The following is a 16,169-nucleotide window of genomic DNA, read 5'->3' on the forward strand; positions in this document are numbered from 1 at the left end:
CTCACAGAGAATGAGAGGAGCATCCTTTCAATTTTAGACTAACATAAAAAAACAAAAACAAAACAAATTTGAAAAACCACAAGACTTATTTGGAGAACTAAGAAACAGAACCCAAAACTTTTTTGGGCTTCACAGAGTACAACCGAGGCTGAGACAAAAATAAATAAATAAATAAAATTAAATAAAATAAATAAAACAAACAAACAAAAAACCCCACAACCTTTAATGTTTGTTTTTAAGGAAATTAACAAGGTGTGACCGGAGCCACATGGCATTTTGTGCTTTAACTAACTGCGTTCCAACAAGAAATGTGTCAATAGTGTTAATTTTTCCTCCTTTAAATAACATGTCTTCTTCACCAAGGGGACAGCATAGTATATAAACAAAAGAAATCACTGCTTCCTAAAGATTTTAACTCCACCTGGTGCTTTCCAAAAAAAATTAAGATTTCTTTATGTTTCATCGTTCAGGATCTGATTTCCTTAAGGCTGCTGAATCACTGCACGTCACTGGCTTTTTTTTTACGCTGTGACTCAGCTGTCCTGGCCAGTGATTTGGGTAGGATATCTGCTTGTGCCTCCGTTCCCCTCTGTCTCCCATGCGAGCCACTTACCTATAGGTTTGCAAGTCCATTCCCCTTTTCCATTTCCCAGACACAGACACTCCAACATGTAGCCACCAGTCTCATGTGGCCTCCTCCACTTGTCACCAATCTTGTAGGACTGACCCCCTTCATGGCAACGATCTGTTACAGATCAGAGGCAAACATTAGGGGAACGTGATTCAGAGAATTCAGGGGGTGCTCATCTCAGTGTTCGGTCTGAGATAAGTACGTATGTTGGCCAAAATGCAATCCCTAACCCTGAGATCAGCTCTCCTGTCAAAAAAAAAAAAAAAAAAAAAGCAGAAGGCCAACACCACATCTGCTCACTTGGGGTCAATGGTTAAAGCACAAAGGGAAAGCCCTGGAGAACTCTGAATGGCAAGAAGTCATAAATCGTGGTTCCCCAGAGAGATCACAGATAATCTATATTCCCTAGACAGAAAGGAGCTGGGGAAAACTGTCCCTCTCCTAGACAGCAAGGTGAGCTACATGGGCACTGCACTCCATTCTCCTAGAGGAGGGAGAGCCTGCATTCTACTCCAGGATGGAAACAGCACCCCGGCGGAAAGCAAGCATCCACACTCATGAGGGTGGAAACCCCGATACTTTCTTAGGCTGTTAAACCCAACGGCTGACTTGTATGCAGGGTCCCAAGTCCTGTGTACCATCGACTCTTGGGCTTTGCCAGGAAACTTGGAAAAACCCTCACATTAAATGTTGGAACTATTGATTTGGTCTATTCAGAAGGGCCTAACTAGTTCTTTTGGACAGAGGACTTATATTTAGAAGTTGGTTTTTAGAGACAGTCTTATTAATAGAACGTACTGGCAACCCAGTGAGTCACACTAGAAAGACTACCATAGCTGTAGACTTCCTGAGAATGAGCCCAGGGCCTAAAGTTCCTTGGAGATGCTCTGTGCTCATCAGTCTGTGTTGAATTTGAGAACAGCAAGATCTTCTCCCCAAGTCTAGTCTATTCATCACAGAGAGCCAGACTCCATGACAAAGAACAAAACCCTTCTGGCTCATAGATAGCTGCAGAGGATAATATGATCAAGCTGGCTTAAAGAGGCCCAGATAATTTAAAATAGGTAGGTCCCTTGGGCATATCTTATTGAAAAGAACCAAGAGATCTTCCACTGTCCACATACACACACACACACACACACACACACACAGAGAGAGAGAGAGAGAGAGAGAGAGAGAGTGATTCCATCTCTGCTTAGATCAATCTTCCAGATGTACAGGAGCTTGTTGGGTGACCACATGGGGTTTGGTCATTGAAGTAAAAAGTATTCCCTATTCAGTCAGGGACAACAGGCAAAGGCAGGGAGTGTGTATATGTGACCTCCATCACATCACAGAAGGCCTCTCTTACTTGCAATGGTACAGCTGATTCTGCCTCGCCCGGCCCCGATACAGGTACAGTCCCAGATCATGGAATCTTTAGGGCGCTCGTAAGTGTCACCCACTTTGTAAGTGTTCCCAGTGTATTTGTCAAAACAAGTCTCTTCAGCTGTGGAAAGGAAAAAAAAAAGTCTTCGTGAGTCTCTCACACATACATGGCTACTTTGAAACTTAAGTGAGACAAATTTTTTAAGTTAGGCTTTAATAAAACCAGAGTTCTCGACCTTTGGCCAGCTCTCCACAGTTCCCTTATTTATAATGTAAAGAGTTCTCAGGAAAAAGCCACACCCTGTGACCAGCTGAGTTACAGAGGAAACATTTCAAATTCCAGTCTCAAACCAGGGAAATCAATTCAAGGGTCACAAGGGACACAAACAGTTTGAAGGTTGCCGGCCTCCCGGCCTCCCAGCAGTCGCTGGCCTTTGTCAGCTGCACTGAAGCATTTGCCCTGTCCCCTCCCTCAGCAGCCTCTCTGAATGGAGTTCACAAGAAACATCTCAAGGGGCTTCAGGAGTCTCAGAAGTGGTGGTGGGTTGTTTGTTTGTTTGTTTTTCATGGAACTGCAGCTAAGACATCACTTTACAGCCCAGCGCCTCAAAGCAGCTTCTGACCCGTAATCGGGAGCCAAAAGATCTGAGATAACTTCCTAATAAATTAAACTTTTATAAGCAAAACTTTTATAAGTTTTCTTTTTGAAGGGAGACGCGCAAAACCTTTCATTTTCCTAATCAAAAGCTCCTGAGAGAATAAAAAAGGCGGCTTTGGAAACTCGTGCGGATGACATTTGTTTTAGAGGTAAGAGCATGTGAAAAGCCAGTGCGAGAAGTCTAATAAGAGGGAATTACAAGCGACTGGAGCGGGGGGGGGGGGGGGGGAGGAAAAGGCAAATGTGGTTTTACTTAAAGCATCATCTCTGCCAGGGACCAGCCTGCCTTCCACTTACGCTCAGGCTTGCTCTCGCAGTTAAAGCCGCGGCTTCCTCCATAGCAGGTACAAACCAGGGCGTTGCCGAGGTAGGTCCGTTCCCACTGCTGATTTATCTGATAGTGCTTCCCATTGTCAAAACAGCCAGCTGAGAAGAATTGATGGGGAAAGTTATTAACAGTCCCATCCCTCCCCCTCGTTTTCCCCTACAAAACTACTGAATTTTGCCAACTGACTTGGTGAGCCTGAACAAACACAAAAACTCTTAAAAGCAATAGTCCACTAAAGTTCAGATGTGGAAACTAGCTAATCAAAGATTTAAGCATTGTTTATGTAGGTGTTCAGGGTTGGGTTTTTTTTTTTTTCCTTCTTATCTTTTAACTTGGGTAAAAGTTATACAATGACGTCATGTCCATATGGTCAGGGGAACTGCCTCAGCAGAATTGAAACATTCTGAGAGGCAAGAAAACTTTTAAGTTGGGTGTCCTTAGGACTATGCCAATAACCCCAACTCTGTAGAAACTGAGGCAGGAGAATTGCTCCCAAGTTGAACACACAAGCCTGGACAACACAGGAGAGTGCCAGGCTAGCTTAGGCTACAGTGTGAGATCATGGCAAAAAAAAAAAAAAAAAAAAAAAAAAAAAAAAAAAAAAAAAAAAAGAAAAGAAAAAAAAGAAAAAAGAAAAAAAGGAGGAAGAACTTTTAAAAATTCCTCTAGCCCAAGATAAAGGAAGAGTGTGTCTCTGGAAAACTGGAAGAGAAATGGCTATCCTTGCTCTTGGGGAAGAATCCTAGGCTATCCCCGCAAAGCACTAACCAACTAACATCTCTTTCAAGTTGTTAAGAAACTACCTATTTAGTCTTACCTCCTCCCCGTGTTATTTACTGATAAAGAAAATAAGGATCGGGGAAACCACACTAATCTCTGATGTAAAATTTGTAAGTTCGTGTCTCTTTTCTCTTTCACAAGTTTTGGTTCCTGGAAGGGCGAACTGAAGGTGTAAGAATTGTTAGCGCACTTGGGGGGGAGAACAGACGGTCCATACCTCCACTTTACCCGCAACCAGCCTGTTCAGACCTAAGCCTTTTGTGTCCACAGCTGGTTTCCCTCAATAAAGCGCGCACTCACTCACGTTCGCACAGCCACGCACGCGCGCAAAAACTTTAGCCACAACTTGAGCGGGCGTTTGAGGACCAACCCATCCCTGCCGCCGGCCGGTTTGAGCCAGACTGTCGGTACTCACGCTTGCTCTGACTGACAGCCACCGGGGACTGAGGCTGCACGATTTGCTGAGCCTGCCTCTTGCTCTTCCCGGCTTCGGTGCTGCGCACCGACGTCCCCAGGCACAGGACTGCTAGCAGCAGCAGCCGCCCGGGTCCCGGACCCCTGAGCATCTTGAGTGGATGGGAGGAGAGTCGCCCTCCCCAGGAGGCAAGTGGCCACGAACTGTGGGTCCCCTCGCAGCCTGCGGGAAAAGTCCTGAGGTGGGGACGCCGGTAGGGAGATGGAAGGAGGACCAGAAGTTGTGGCCGCAGGTCCGGCTCACACCCTGGGCTCCTTTTCTCCCCTGTGCAGCGCGGCGGGTGCGAGCGGCTGAGCCCCAAGAGCAGAGGCTTATATGGGACAGTCCCTTCCCGCCCCCCACGAGGCCCTGCGCTCCGGGGAGGAGGGTCCGGTCCGACTCCTCCCGCCCCTCCTGCCGCCGCAGCCGCCGCCGACCGCGCACCGATTGGCCCAGAGTCCGGGTGACGTCACGGGGTACGGTGGGTTCGCCCCGAACAAAAGAGATGCTGATCTCCCGCCAGGTCTGGGACTAGAGAACTTTTTTCCCCCTTTGGTTTCCTTTGCGGTCGTCAAACTTTTGGGAGGGGGGTTGGGGGTAGGGATGGGAAACGGCTGTAAAGTGAAGTAGACTCGAAGGAAAGGGAGGGAGGGGCTGGAGCCTAAGGAAGCCTGGGGTGGTAAAGCTTACCCCCTCATCTCTTAACTTTTTTTTTTTTTAATTGGTGGCCGTGGAGGTGTTTGAGAACATTGCGTCACCTCTGAGAAAAGTCTGTGCTCACTGGAGTGTATTTTGTGGGGAAGGAAAAAGTCATAAAGTGGCCACCACCTTGTCCCTGTAGGAATCCAAACTTCACTTTTGCAGCCCCGGGGCGGGGCGGCTCCTTCTGGGTGCTTTTCCTGGGTCCTGGGCGCCGCCTAGGGTCCCTTTCTTTGCCTTTACGGTGTTAGGTAGGCTCAGACCCCGATTTCTCCACACAGTACCTGCCAGGTTTCAAGGAAGAGTCTGCGAGAAAGCGCGTGGCAGAGGTGACCCCTTCCCTGAGCTTCCAACAGCCCAGGGTTCTGCGCGGCGCTCTGCAGATTCCAGACAAACTCACAGGACCAAGTTTCTCTGCAAAGAGGAAGCAACAAAAAGTTTCTTTTCTAAGTCGTGAAGCAAAGTTTTCCTTTCCTGGGAATGGGGGTGCCTGTTTCTTTTAGAAGGGCGGTGGTGAACAGCTTGAGAAGGGGGAAAGTTGAACTGGCTGATGGGGGGGGGGGCTTCCCGTCCATGCCACGTTCACTGGGCCATCTGCACTCAAAGCAGAGTCACCTAGGCGGCCTCTGAAGGGGGGGTTGGGTGAGGATGGGTACAAAAGTTTAATGTCTTGCTTTCCTCCAGATTTCCCCCCAATCCCCTTGCATGTATCTGAGCGTTTATTTTATTTTATTTTCAGACTTCGCAGTCATGGCAGAATTCCACTATCCACCCCCTCCCCCGCCGCCAGATTTTTTATATTTCAATTGTTATCTGCTTCAAGAATGTATAACGTTCCACTGAAAATTCTCCGGACTTCCTACACTACTGAGGTTGAAAAGGGGATAGGAGAAGTCCCCATGAAGCCAGCAGCTCTAACAAGTTGGGTTTTTTTTTTTTTTTGGTTTTTTTTTGTTTTTTTTTTTTAACCTTTCATACACACACAACCCCAGTTGCTTTGGTAGGGCTTCAAAAAAACCAAGAATCCCACTGTTTTCAAAGCAGCAGATCCGAACCCCAAACTTGGCTTTCTCCCTCAGTTACAGTCTCGTTTGCTTTGAGAACATATTAAAGCTACTAGTAAGATATGTTATTTGTACCAGGTTCTTGTTTTCTCCAAAAGTTCTGCCTTAAGGATAATTTGAATTTGTGTGCTTTATAAAATCCTCAACATATTAAAGACGCAAAATTAACATTTATTTTTATTGATGTAAAGAACTAAAAACCAAACAAACAAACAAACAAACAAAAATCCACAGCGAATACCAGTTTCTTACAAGCGGTGTAAAATAAGCCGAGAATCTTTGTGACCAGCACTCGGGGTTGAACGAGTGCCATACATTCCCCAAATTTAGAATCCCCGTCTGAGTTAGTTTTTTTGGAATTTCTCATCATCCCTTGACAAAACGGTTTTCTCTTTTCAGATCTAAAAGGGCTCCTTGTAAAACAGTGAACTTCTGGGAAGTGCTCTCTCCAGAGGGGAGAAGGGTACCTGGAAATCAGGATGCTTGATAGATAAACCTGAAGGGAAGGCTTTCCACAAATATGGTAGATTCTGGAGGAAGGAAATAAGCGGTTAGAAAAGAATTTTGTCACAAAAATATGATAGTTTGATATATTTACCGTACTCAAAATACTTTAAAATAATATACTTATTAGAAAGGTTTGCAGAGAAGCCACTTTACATTTCAGAAGAAAGTTTTCTCTTTCAGCCCCATAGAAAATGTCTCTGGTGGCCCACAAACAAAAATATTTGGCTGAATTTTATAGGAATGCTTTTACTTGAAAGTTGTGTTTTGTTTTTGATTTGGGACATGGAGATATTTTCTTAATTAAGGTAAACTGGCCCTGCTATAGTAGCCTTCCCCCATCCAGCTTTCTTCCAATTCAAGTCGATTATCTCTCACTCAGAGATAATTAAGTCTTAAAGATTACAGTTGGTGTCGGGGAACTGGAGAGATGACTCAATGGTTAGAGCACAGACTGCTCTTCCAGGGGACCCAGGTTCTGTTCCCAGCAACCACATGACCATGACCACTCACAACTGTCTGTAACTCTAATTCTAGGGAATCAGTTGAAACTATACCTCACCAAACTTTTGGGGTTTTGTTTTGGGTGTTTTTGTTGTTGCTGCTGTTGTCGGTTTGTTTTGGAGGGCTTGTTTTGTTTGTTTAACTCTTTTGTTTGTAGCACTTTTAGCATTCTCTGGTTTTATTTCAAAGACCTGATCCTAGGTTGCAACCACAGAGCATCCTCATTTCTTAGTTTTTCTAGGAAGAAGTTGGCCTGAATTCAGTATACTGGTGACTTCTCTTTCCCCATCAGCTCCTCGGGGGGCACTAGCTGTCTGTGTGTGGCGGTATAAATGTGACCAAGACACATTTAACCATGAAGGGCCGTGCCTTGCTTCTCCCTGTAACTGCTGTGATGGCAGAATTTTCCCAGTGAGTTTCTGACAACTTAAAATCTCACTGGGAAGCCAGGCGTGGTGGCGCACACCTTTAATCCCAGCACTTGGGAGGCAGAGGCAGGCGGATTTCTGAGTTCGAGGCCAGCCTGGTCTACAAAGTGAGTTCCAGGACAGCCAGGGCTATACAGAGAAACCCTGTCTCGAAAAACCTAAAAAAAAAAAAAAAAAAAAAAAAAATTCACTGGGAAAAAGGGAGCACATTTGTGGGGTACGTTCTTCGGATGTTTTGCTGTTGGAGGGAGATGATCAAGAGTGTGTGTGGTATAGAACTTGAATTGGATTGACTTCTTTTGAGTTAAAGTCATAGTTGGGTGAAGAGCAAAGATAATTTATTAGACCCACTCCCTCAGGACTGAAATAGAAACAGCTCACGGGATAAGTTTTAAGGGTAAATTTTTATGTTCTAAGCAAAAAAGTGTTTGGTTGTTTGGTTGTTTTTTTATGACTAATAAACATTATAGTCAATATCCCTACTGATCAAATTGCTTGCCTACTGGGGGAGGGGAACCCCTGATAAGAACATCTGGACTTCAGCGAATACAACTGGGTGACAGTGGCTGAGATTTTTTCCCCTGAAAATCTTTGGCCTGTATCCTCCGTTAATGTCTGAGTCCTGCCAGGGGTATTCTTTGGCTGGGTGATCTTGAACCTTTTAGCCTCCGTAGTAGTGTGTTCATAGATGTCCCGATTTTTCTATCGGAAAGTTGAATGGAGATGGATTACAGTCGTTTTGCTTATTTTGGTTTTTAGGGTTTGGGGAGGGACGTAGTTTGTTGATTTTTTTGTTTTTGTCTTTGCATGAAATCCTTCCCTTTTTTTTTGCCTTAAAACAGCCACGTTTACAAAACTGCTGCTCATTTAGCACAGGTGCAGAAAAAGCATTAGCTGTCCCGTGGGCAGGCGGCGTGGAGAGAGTGTCTGAGCAGTTTGTCCAGACTTGACAGAAAGAAGCCGGCAACTAGGGAGCAAATATTTGATAATGGTTAAATTATGCCTTGAAAGCTGGCTAATTTTAACTTAATAAGCATTTTATTTATATTTGAAGATGCTTTTTTAAAAAATCAGCACTTTAAAAAGCCTTAATCCATGCCTTTTGCTCCTTAACAGGAATATTCTTTTCTCATTAGAATGATGTAACTCCCGAAGGCTTTGCAAAGAAGTCCACTTCATCTAGTAAAATGAAAAGAACTTCTGTGCAACTGCACCACTTCACTAGACGTGTCTCTACTTCCCAAGACGGGCAGCATGTGGTTGGGAAATCTTTATTTATATTAATTGTTGATTCTTTTTCCAGTTTGGCTTTATCTTATGTTGGCAACATGATTTTAAGCCCAATTTTGTTCTGTTAGCAATTTGTTTTGGAAGGTTGACATAAAAGAAAAAAAAAACTTGAAAGATTTTTCATATTTAAATTATTTTGATTTTTTTTAAACACCACATATTCCAGATTTCTCATATGCAATTGGTCATGAAGGTAGAATCAGATGCATAAAAATAACCATGAGGGCTGGAGAGATGGCTCAGCGGTTAAGAGCACTGACTGCTCTTCTGAAGGCCCTGAGTTCAAATNCCAGCAACCACATGGTGGATCACAACCATCNATAATGAGATCTGACGCCCTCTTCTGGAGTGTCTTAAGACAGCTACAGTGTACTTACATATAATAAAATAAATAAATCTTTAAAAATAACCATGAATATTATGCTTTAAGTAAAAATGTATACCAACAGTAATGATTGTGATAGAGGTGTCAGTAGTCATTCTTTGTGCCTAGTTAGTGGTAACAAATTAAGGTCACATCCAACTGAATTATAAAAATGAGGACAAAAAAGCCGGGCATGGTGGCACACGCCTTTAATCCCAGCACTCGGGAGGCAGAGACAAGCGGATTTCTGAGTTCGAGGCCAGCCTGGTCTACAAAGTGAGTTCCAGGACAGCCAGGGCTATACAGAGAAACCCTGTCTCCAAAAAAAAAAAAAAAAAAAAAAAGTCAACAAAAATATAGTTCTCTCAAAATTTATACTGAATTACATCCTAGGTTAATTCAATATATTGTTTTATTAGCTATGAAAATTTTATTAACATAGAATGGACATTTAAAAATCACTGTTTAAAACATGAAAAAGGAACACAAAGAATCATAACATTTCAATAGCTCGATAGGAAAAAAATAAGTAAGTAGATTTTCTTAAACACTGATTTAAGCTGTGTGGCTTGCTAGCAACCTGCATATGCAGTTCCTCACTCGCCTATCCACAGCTGTCTCCTTTCGAAGCGTTAGGAGTGGAACCCAGAGCCTGAAGCAAGCTAATCATGTGCGCTCCGCACTGAAGCTATGGCACCAGCTATGGCACATGCTAAGCATGTGCTCTCAGCACCAAGCTATGGCACTGGCCCCCACCAAGAACTCGCAGGAACATCCCATCGTCCTAACAAATATAAATCTTTGGCTCAGAAAATCTCTAGAATGGCATTTTCTAAGTCGCCAGTCTCACAGCAATGGTGTATCACTTCGTAATCTCGCTCTTGCAACAAAAGCACCCATAAAGCAATTAATTGACTACAGGATATGGGAAGATGTCGTCGCCAACGTGAGGCTAATAGTCTAAGAGAGGTCACATATGAAGCTATGCACAGCTGTGCTCCTGGCTCTTACTTGTTGTACAGGACTCTTCAGTCAAGTGGCAGTCTGACTAATTTTTTGGTGGACAAGTAGGGGGTCAGGGGAGGGGGATTGAATCAGGGTTTTGACCCTATCAACCATACTCTGCTGAGCCCCGAGTCCCTTGTGCCTAGTTTGGGCATGTTGGATCAAATGTGAAAGACTAGGGACTCTCTCCTTGCCTGAAAGTTTGGTGGAAATGGTCTCTTTTCGAGTTGGCTTCTGGAGGCTCAGCGCTATCCTCCGTGCTCCCTGGGAGCGAGCACTTGGTAAATGAAGAAAAAAAAATCTAAGGACTGCTTTTTCTGGTCACACAGTGACCACAGCTGGGGGGCGGGAGGGAGGGGGGGAGGGCAGTATTCAGTACTTTGCATGTGTTATTTAACTTTGTCCTCAAAGCAACTGCCAGAAATAGATATTAACAGCCTCGTTTTCCTCACTGAGGCTCGGAGTTTAAAGATGAGACTGGGCTGGAATTTAAATTAAGGTCCCTGACATAAAATTCATGTCCTTAACCAAGACTTTCACGGCTTTCCCTGAAGTGATTTTTGCCCCACGTAAGTTACAAGCAGTGTGGGAAACTCTGTGGCTTTACCTTAGGTCTTCCTCCAGGTCGACTTGCTTTGCTCTGGGCCCTGGGGCCTGGCCTCCTGAACTACTCAAGCCAGCTGCCTGCTTGCAGGAATCCAGGAGGAAAGGGGACAGGAAAGGTCTTCCCCACCCCCACCCCACTCCCAGCTGCCCTACTGAGAGCAGCTTCCTGCTCCTAGAACTTGCCCTTTTCAAAGTGGGGGCAATATAGATCAAGATTGGTCTGGATTTAGGGCAGGGCAAGTGGGTGAGGGAATACAGAATGAGTTCTTCCAAGGTTAAAAAAAAAAAAACCATAAAATAAAATAAAAATAAACTTCTTTAATTGTTAATTTATTCCATTAGAATTCTAATCAAATTTAATTTATCTCTAGGGATAGGGTGGGTCAGAGCTAGTGCATCAGAAGATAAGCAGACCTGTGGTACCCTGATCCAGCTTAGAGCTCCTTCAGGAGGAGGTTCCAGCTCTCAGGAGCTCTGCCCTACCAATGGTGGCCTAGAGTGACAAAATTTTTCTTTATTTCTTTTTTCTTTAAAGTTAGTTAGTTTGTTTATTTATTTATTTATTTATTTATTTAATGTACGTGAGTAGACTGTCGCTTTCTTCAGCCACACAGGAAGAGGGCATTGGATCCCATTACAGATGGTTCTGAGCCACAATGTGGTTGCTGGGAATTGAACTCAGGACCTCTGGAGAAGAGCAGTCAGTGCTCTTAACCACTGAGCCAACTCTCTAGTCTCTTTATTTCTTTTTAAATGATTTTTAAATCATAGGTAGGTAGATAGATGATAGATAGATAGATAGACAGACAGACAGACAGACAGACAGACAGACAGACAGACAGACAGACATAGGTATGTGCGTGAAGAAGAGACTCCGTGGAGCTGGAGTTACAGGTGATTGTGAATTGCCCAAGTGGGGCCCTGGATACTGGGAGCTGAACTCAGTTCCTCTAGAAAAGCAGTATGTTCTCTTATCTGAACTGTTTCTCCAGCCCCAAGCGTGACAGTATTCCTTAGTTGCTAATCCTTGAAAGCTTAAAGCATTACTTATTTAATCCATCATTGCAACTTTGGTAACATACCTTCCCCCAAAGTCTTCCCATGAAAAAAACCACTTGAGTTCTGTTTTCTGGTGAAACACAATCAAAATTCTAGCAGTCTCTAATCATGACAGTCATGTGTGGTTTAATTTTGCGTGGTAACAATACAGCTAAGAAACATAATTCTTTCCCAAACTGAACAGTTAGTATCTGGGTATGACTTTCCCCTTGTAGCTCTCCAGTCTGCTGCTGACCCTGTGCCCTCTAACACTATAGCTTTCCCAGAGTAAAATGCTTTAATACAGCGGCGATCATACCGCTACAGAATGTAAATACTGATGTGTCTACCAAATCATTTGGGTCACGCAAAGAGGTTGGCATCAGCAGGAAGGTGAGATGATGCACTCCTTTAATCTTAGCACTGGGGAGGCAGAGGCAGGCAGATCTGTGAGTTTGAGGCCAGCCTGGTCTACAGAGTGAGTTCCAGGACAGCCAGAGCTCTACAGAGAAACCCCGACAATAAACAAACAAATAAATGTGCTTCATAAATCTGCAGATGCCCTGTACATAAAAGTGAAGGATGCTTTTGCTTGCATCATGCAGTAGTTACAACACAAGGTGATGTTTAGGATGACAGCCCTTTTTCAGTACTTTGAAACTTCTCACAGTGACCTGGAGACTTTTCAACTATAATGTCTTTGTTAGTTATTTATGTTTAGCCATAATTCCTCTGCATTCCATCTCAAAGATGCTTGGTAATTTATCCTTTCTTGCAAAGAAGGCTTGTTTCTATCAGCTGATGCCATGTTTTGCAAGATTCCTGAGACTTCATCAATAAACACAGCCAGCCCGTCTGCCTATTTTCTTCTTGCAGTCAAGCTTTGACTAAAATAATGCAAACGTTGAAGACCCTAATGATTAAAACCACTTCAGTTTAGGAGGGCAATACAAAGTGTGGAATTTTGAGTAGGTGGCACACCAGTTCTGTCCTGATTTTGTCCTAAGTGACAAAAGATTTTGAGTTCAGGACAGCAACATCATAAATGGGAAGTTATTTTTCTTCAGAAAACAAAAATCTTTCTCTTTTCACTGTTCTTTCTTAAAGTGTGGTGGGCTTTTTGTTTGTTTGTTTGTTTGTTTGTTTGTTTGTTTGGACTGATTACAAATGCTTAGATAAAATTATCACTTAAACACCTGGCTCAGATAGTTCAGCAAACTGTGCCTCTGGCTGCTCCCACGTAGAGGGTTGGAGTATAGAGAGGAAGGTGATTAGAACATCTTAAAGATGGTTTGTCGCTTTCTCTAAGATACTCCCTTCAGATTTCAGCTGCATTTTGAGACATACACTTTGATAAGGGTTGTCATGTGTACACCACAAAGTGGGTCGTCTCTGATAAGAGTGACCAGAAGTGCCGGGCGTGGTGGGAGCACTTGGGAGGCAGAGGCAGGTGGATTTCTGAGTTCAAGGCCAGCCTGGTCTACAGAGTGAGTTCCAGGACNGCCAGGNNNANACANANAANNCCNGNNNNAAAAACCAAAAAAAAAAAAAAAAAAAAAAAAAAGAGTGACCAGAAGTGCTCTGGTCCTTGGTATGACCATCCCCTCCTGTCCTGTCCCAGCAACCATGAGTCAACTCTCTGCCACTTTTTTTTTCTCTCCAGCCCTAGTTTATGTTTTCTAGTTTTATGTACCCATGGCATCTGGCTCTTTCACTGAGGAGGAGTATTTTGTGATTTATCTCTGTTTATTGTATGAATAAATCATTCTTTGTATGGATGGATTTTTTTTTTTCTTGGATAAATATCTTGTAATGAAATTGTTCAAATCATTTACTATGTGAGCTTTTTCCTACCATTTTGAGACATCGTCCTCACTTTGTTGTATTCCTCTGGCTGTCACCATCAATGCATGGCACCCGGCTCTTAACATCTTGTCATACAGAATCGTTGCTTCATGTGAGGGAGCAATTTGTTCCCTCCCCCATGTGAGCAGTTACTAAGGGGGCTCCTGTGTTACCAGCAGTTTAAATTCACTAGTCAACAACTGGAAAAAAAAATATCCTCTTTGGCACCATACTTCAGCTATAAGTTGAGATTGTATTTTTTTTTAATTTACCATTTATTGTGTGTATCCATATCTGTGTGGGAGCATGAACGCCATGGCGCACCTATAGAGATCAGAGGACAACCCTTACGAGTTACTTCTTTCCTACGAAGTGAGTCCCAGGATCAGATTAAGGTTGTGAGGTCTAACTACAGGCACACGTTTACCCATTGATCTCTTTTGACAACCCATGGATTCTGCATTTTTAGAAAGTCTATTTTGTGGTCCTTTCATTTGGAATCCAGTAAAATGTGTTACTTTCGGCAGTTTTTCAGTACATAAAGTTTTTACTGTTATTTTAATATTCCCTGTTTTCCTTATTCAGTATTACATCATTTTCTATCAGCCCACAGTTTGAAAACAAATTCTATTTCCCTTGAGGCTTGATGTCAAAGATTGGAATTGGGAAAAAAAAAAAAAAGCTTAGTTGAAAGCCAATGAGGAAAAACACACTACAGGAAATAAATACTATAACCATGGCTTGGCTAGGTGTTCAATTTAATTATTAAGCTAATTGGTAGATAATGATAGTATCTCTTATTGTCTAATGTGGTTAGTATGTAAACAAAGTGATACCAATTAGTTTCTATGTGAAGTTGTTACTCATGGCTCTGAGGATTCTGGGCATTCTGTTTTTTGGGGTTTGTTTGTTTGTTTTTTGTTTTTTGTTTTTTTTTTTTTGTCTTGGTTTTTCGAGACAGGGTTTCTCCATGTAGCCCTGGCTGGCCTGGAACTCACTTGGTAGACCAGGCTGGCCTCGAACTCAGAAATCCGCCTGCCTCTGCCTCCGGAGTGCTGGGATTAAAGGCGTGCGCCACCACGCCCGGCGATTCTGGGCATTCTAATGTTTGTCCTCCTCATTATGGTCCTACTTTAGCATTTCTCTATATAGACCTGATCTTATTGCAGCTCTCAAAATTTTCATTGATGCTTTTCTCCCAAACAGTACTGTCATGTGTTTAATGGAGGGCACTGACTTCATTCTTTCCAGGAAATCTTTTGTTCCTCACATTACATATTTTTAAAGGGGGATGGCAGTGACTCCCAGATGTCTACCTGGAGCAGTCTCTTCTGGGCAAGTCTTCTCACACACAGTTGACTTCCTTTATGGCCTCCCTGGTAGTTAGATACACAGTAGACATCATCCTCATCAGTGGAATGTGAGTAGTGACGTGTTTCAGATCTCGGGTGGGGAAGTCATTCCACACTGTGCCTCCTCCGGTTCAGTCTCACCAGCAGAAAAGCAGACATGGCTGACATCCAGCATTTACCATAAAGATGATGGAAATGTTTTGGAAATCATTTTGGCTCTGAAACACCCTGATGAGCAGAACTTGACCAGGGACCTGGATCATTCAGTTTGGGACTGTTGTCTGAAACAGAAGTAGACATTTTATTTATGAGGACCCTGCAGGCACATCTGTCACAGAGCCATGCTTTTTGCCTCCCTTAGCTTCCCTCCTCTGCATTTGCTTGCTTCATCTTGATGTTGACACCTCTGTACCACAGCCCGCGCTCTTTCTCCCTTTCCATATACACATACACAAGAACTGTAATTTCTATGCCAAACTCCCCTAATGTCTTGCTATTTACTGCTGAGTGATAAATGTAGACAGTAAATATTTCCGAGTCCCTGCTAAGAATACTAATAGAGTCGAAGGATTTTCCTCCCCTCAAATCTACTTGTTGAAGTCCTTATCAGTCATAACCTTACACTGGGACCTTAATGGGAAGCAGAGTCTTTAAAGAAGCAATTAAGTTACAAGTTTCTAAAGGCGAGCCCTGATTCTAAGTGACGGTTGTCCTTATGAAAAGGGCAGAATTGTCAGGGAGCTGTCTGAACTCTACAGCTTGGTGTTGATGGAGCCTTGTGACTCCAGACTCCAGCGTGACTGCTACACAAACCTCCACAACAGCTGCAACCGAAACACCTGGAGACTTAGTCATGCCACCTGGGGAGAAGGAGAAAGAATGTCTGGGAAAAGAGGGTTTGGAGTTTGAAGGAAACGAAGGATTTTAAAGTAAGAAATGGTAATACAAGCTCTGAAGACATATTTAAATTTAAATAGGGAACCAGTGAGTAACATAGAGTACAGGCAGACTTTGGAAGAAAGGGTCAGTGTTTCCACAGATGACTCAGGGGTCAATGCTTGCTTAGAACCTTAGAGGAGCCCATAGTACTTTCTTTTTAATACAGACTCTCACTATTTAGTCTTGGCTGTCCTGGAACTGACTTTGTAGTTCTGGCTTTCCTAGAACTCAGAAAGAGACCCACCTGCCTCTGCCTCTGCCTCTCTGCCTCTGCCTCTGCCTCTGCCTCTGCCTCTGCCTCTGCCTCTGCCT

The 16,169-nt window shown here is 43.4% G+C and overlaps 1 protein-coding gene and 1 long non-coding RNA gene across 13 annotated transcripts in view; one reads left to right on the forward strand and one right to left on the reverse strand.

Annotated features, from left to right (window-relative positions):
- The window catches only part of Fn1 (fibronectin 1), a 67,774-nt gene extending 63,189 nt beyond the window's left edge, over positions 1–4,585 (reverse strand). For 7 of the 12 annotated variants that reach the window (XM_021197239.2, XM_021197234.2, XM_021197233.2 and 4 more), the window contains exons 1-4: positions 4,181–4,585; positions 2,955–3,083; positions 1,983–2,120; positions 614–745 (exon numbers count right to left, since the gene is read on the reverse strand). In XM_021197239.2, coding sequence (XP_021052898.1) covers positions 614–745; positions 1,983–2,120; positions 2,955–3,083; positions 4,181–4,331 — 550 coding nt within the window. In that variant the 5' untranslated portion in view covers positions 4,332–4,585. The remainder of the gene's footprint in view (positions 1–613; positions 746–1,982; positions 2,121–2,954; positions 3,084–4,180) is intronic. The other 5 variants (XM_029538833.1, XM_029538830.1, XM_029538832.1 and 2 more) reach the window with 3 other exon arrangements.
- Positions 4,586–4,694: 109 nt separating this feature from the next.
- LOC110321271 lies at positions 4,695–8,760 on the forward strand. The gene is made up of 3 exons (XR_002380518.1): positions 4,695–4,742; positions 5,658–5,839; positions 8,555–8,760. It is a non-coding gene; the product is annotated as an uncharacterized LOC110321271 (long non-coding RNA).
- The last annotated feature ends 7,409 nt before the right edge of the window (positions 8,761–16,169 follow it).

The sequence above is a fragment of the Mus pahari genome, chromosome 5, assembly GCF_900095145.1.
Source record: "Mus pahari chromosome 5, PAHARI_EIJ_v1.1, whole genome shotgun sequence".
Lineage (NCBI taxonomy): Eukaryota > Metazoa > Chordata > Mammalia > Rodentia > Muridae > Mus > Mus pahari.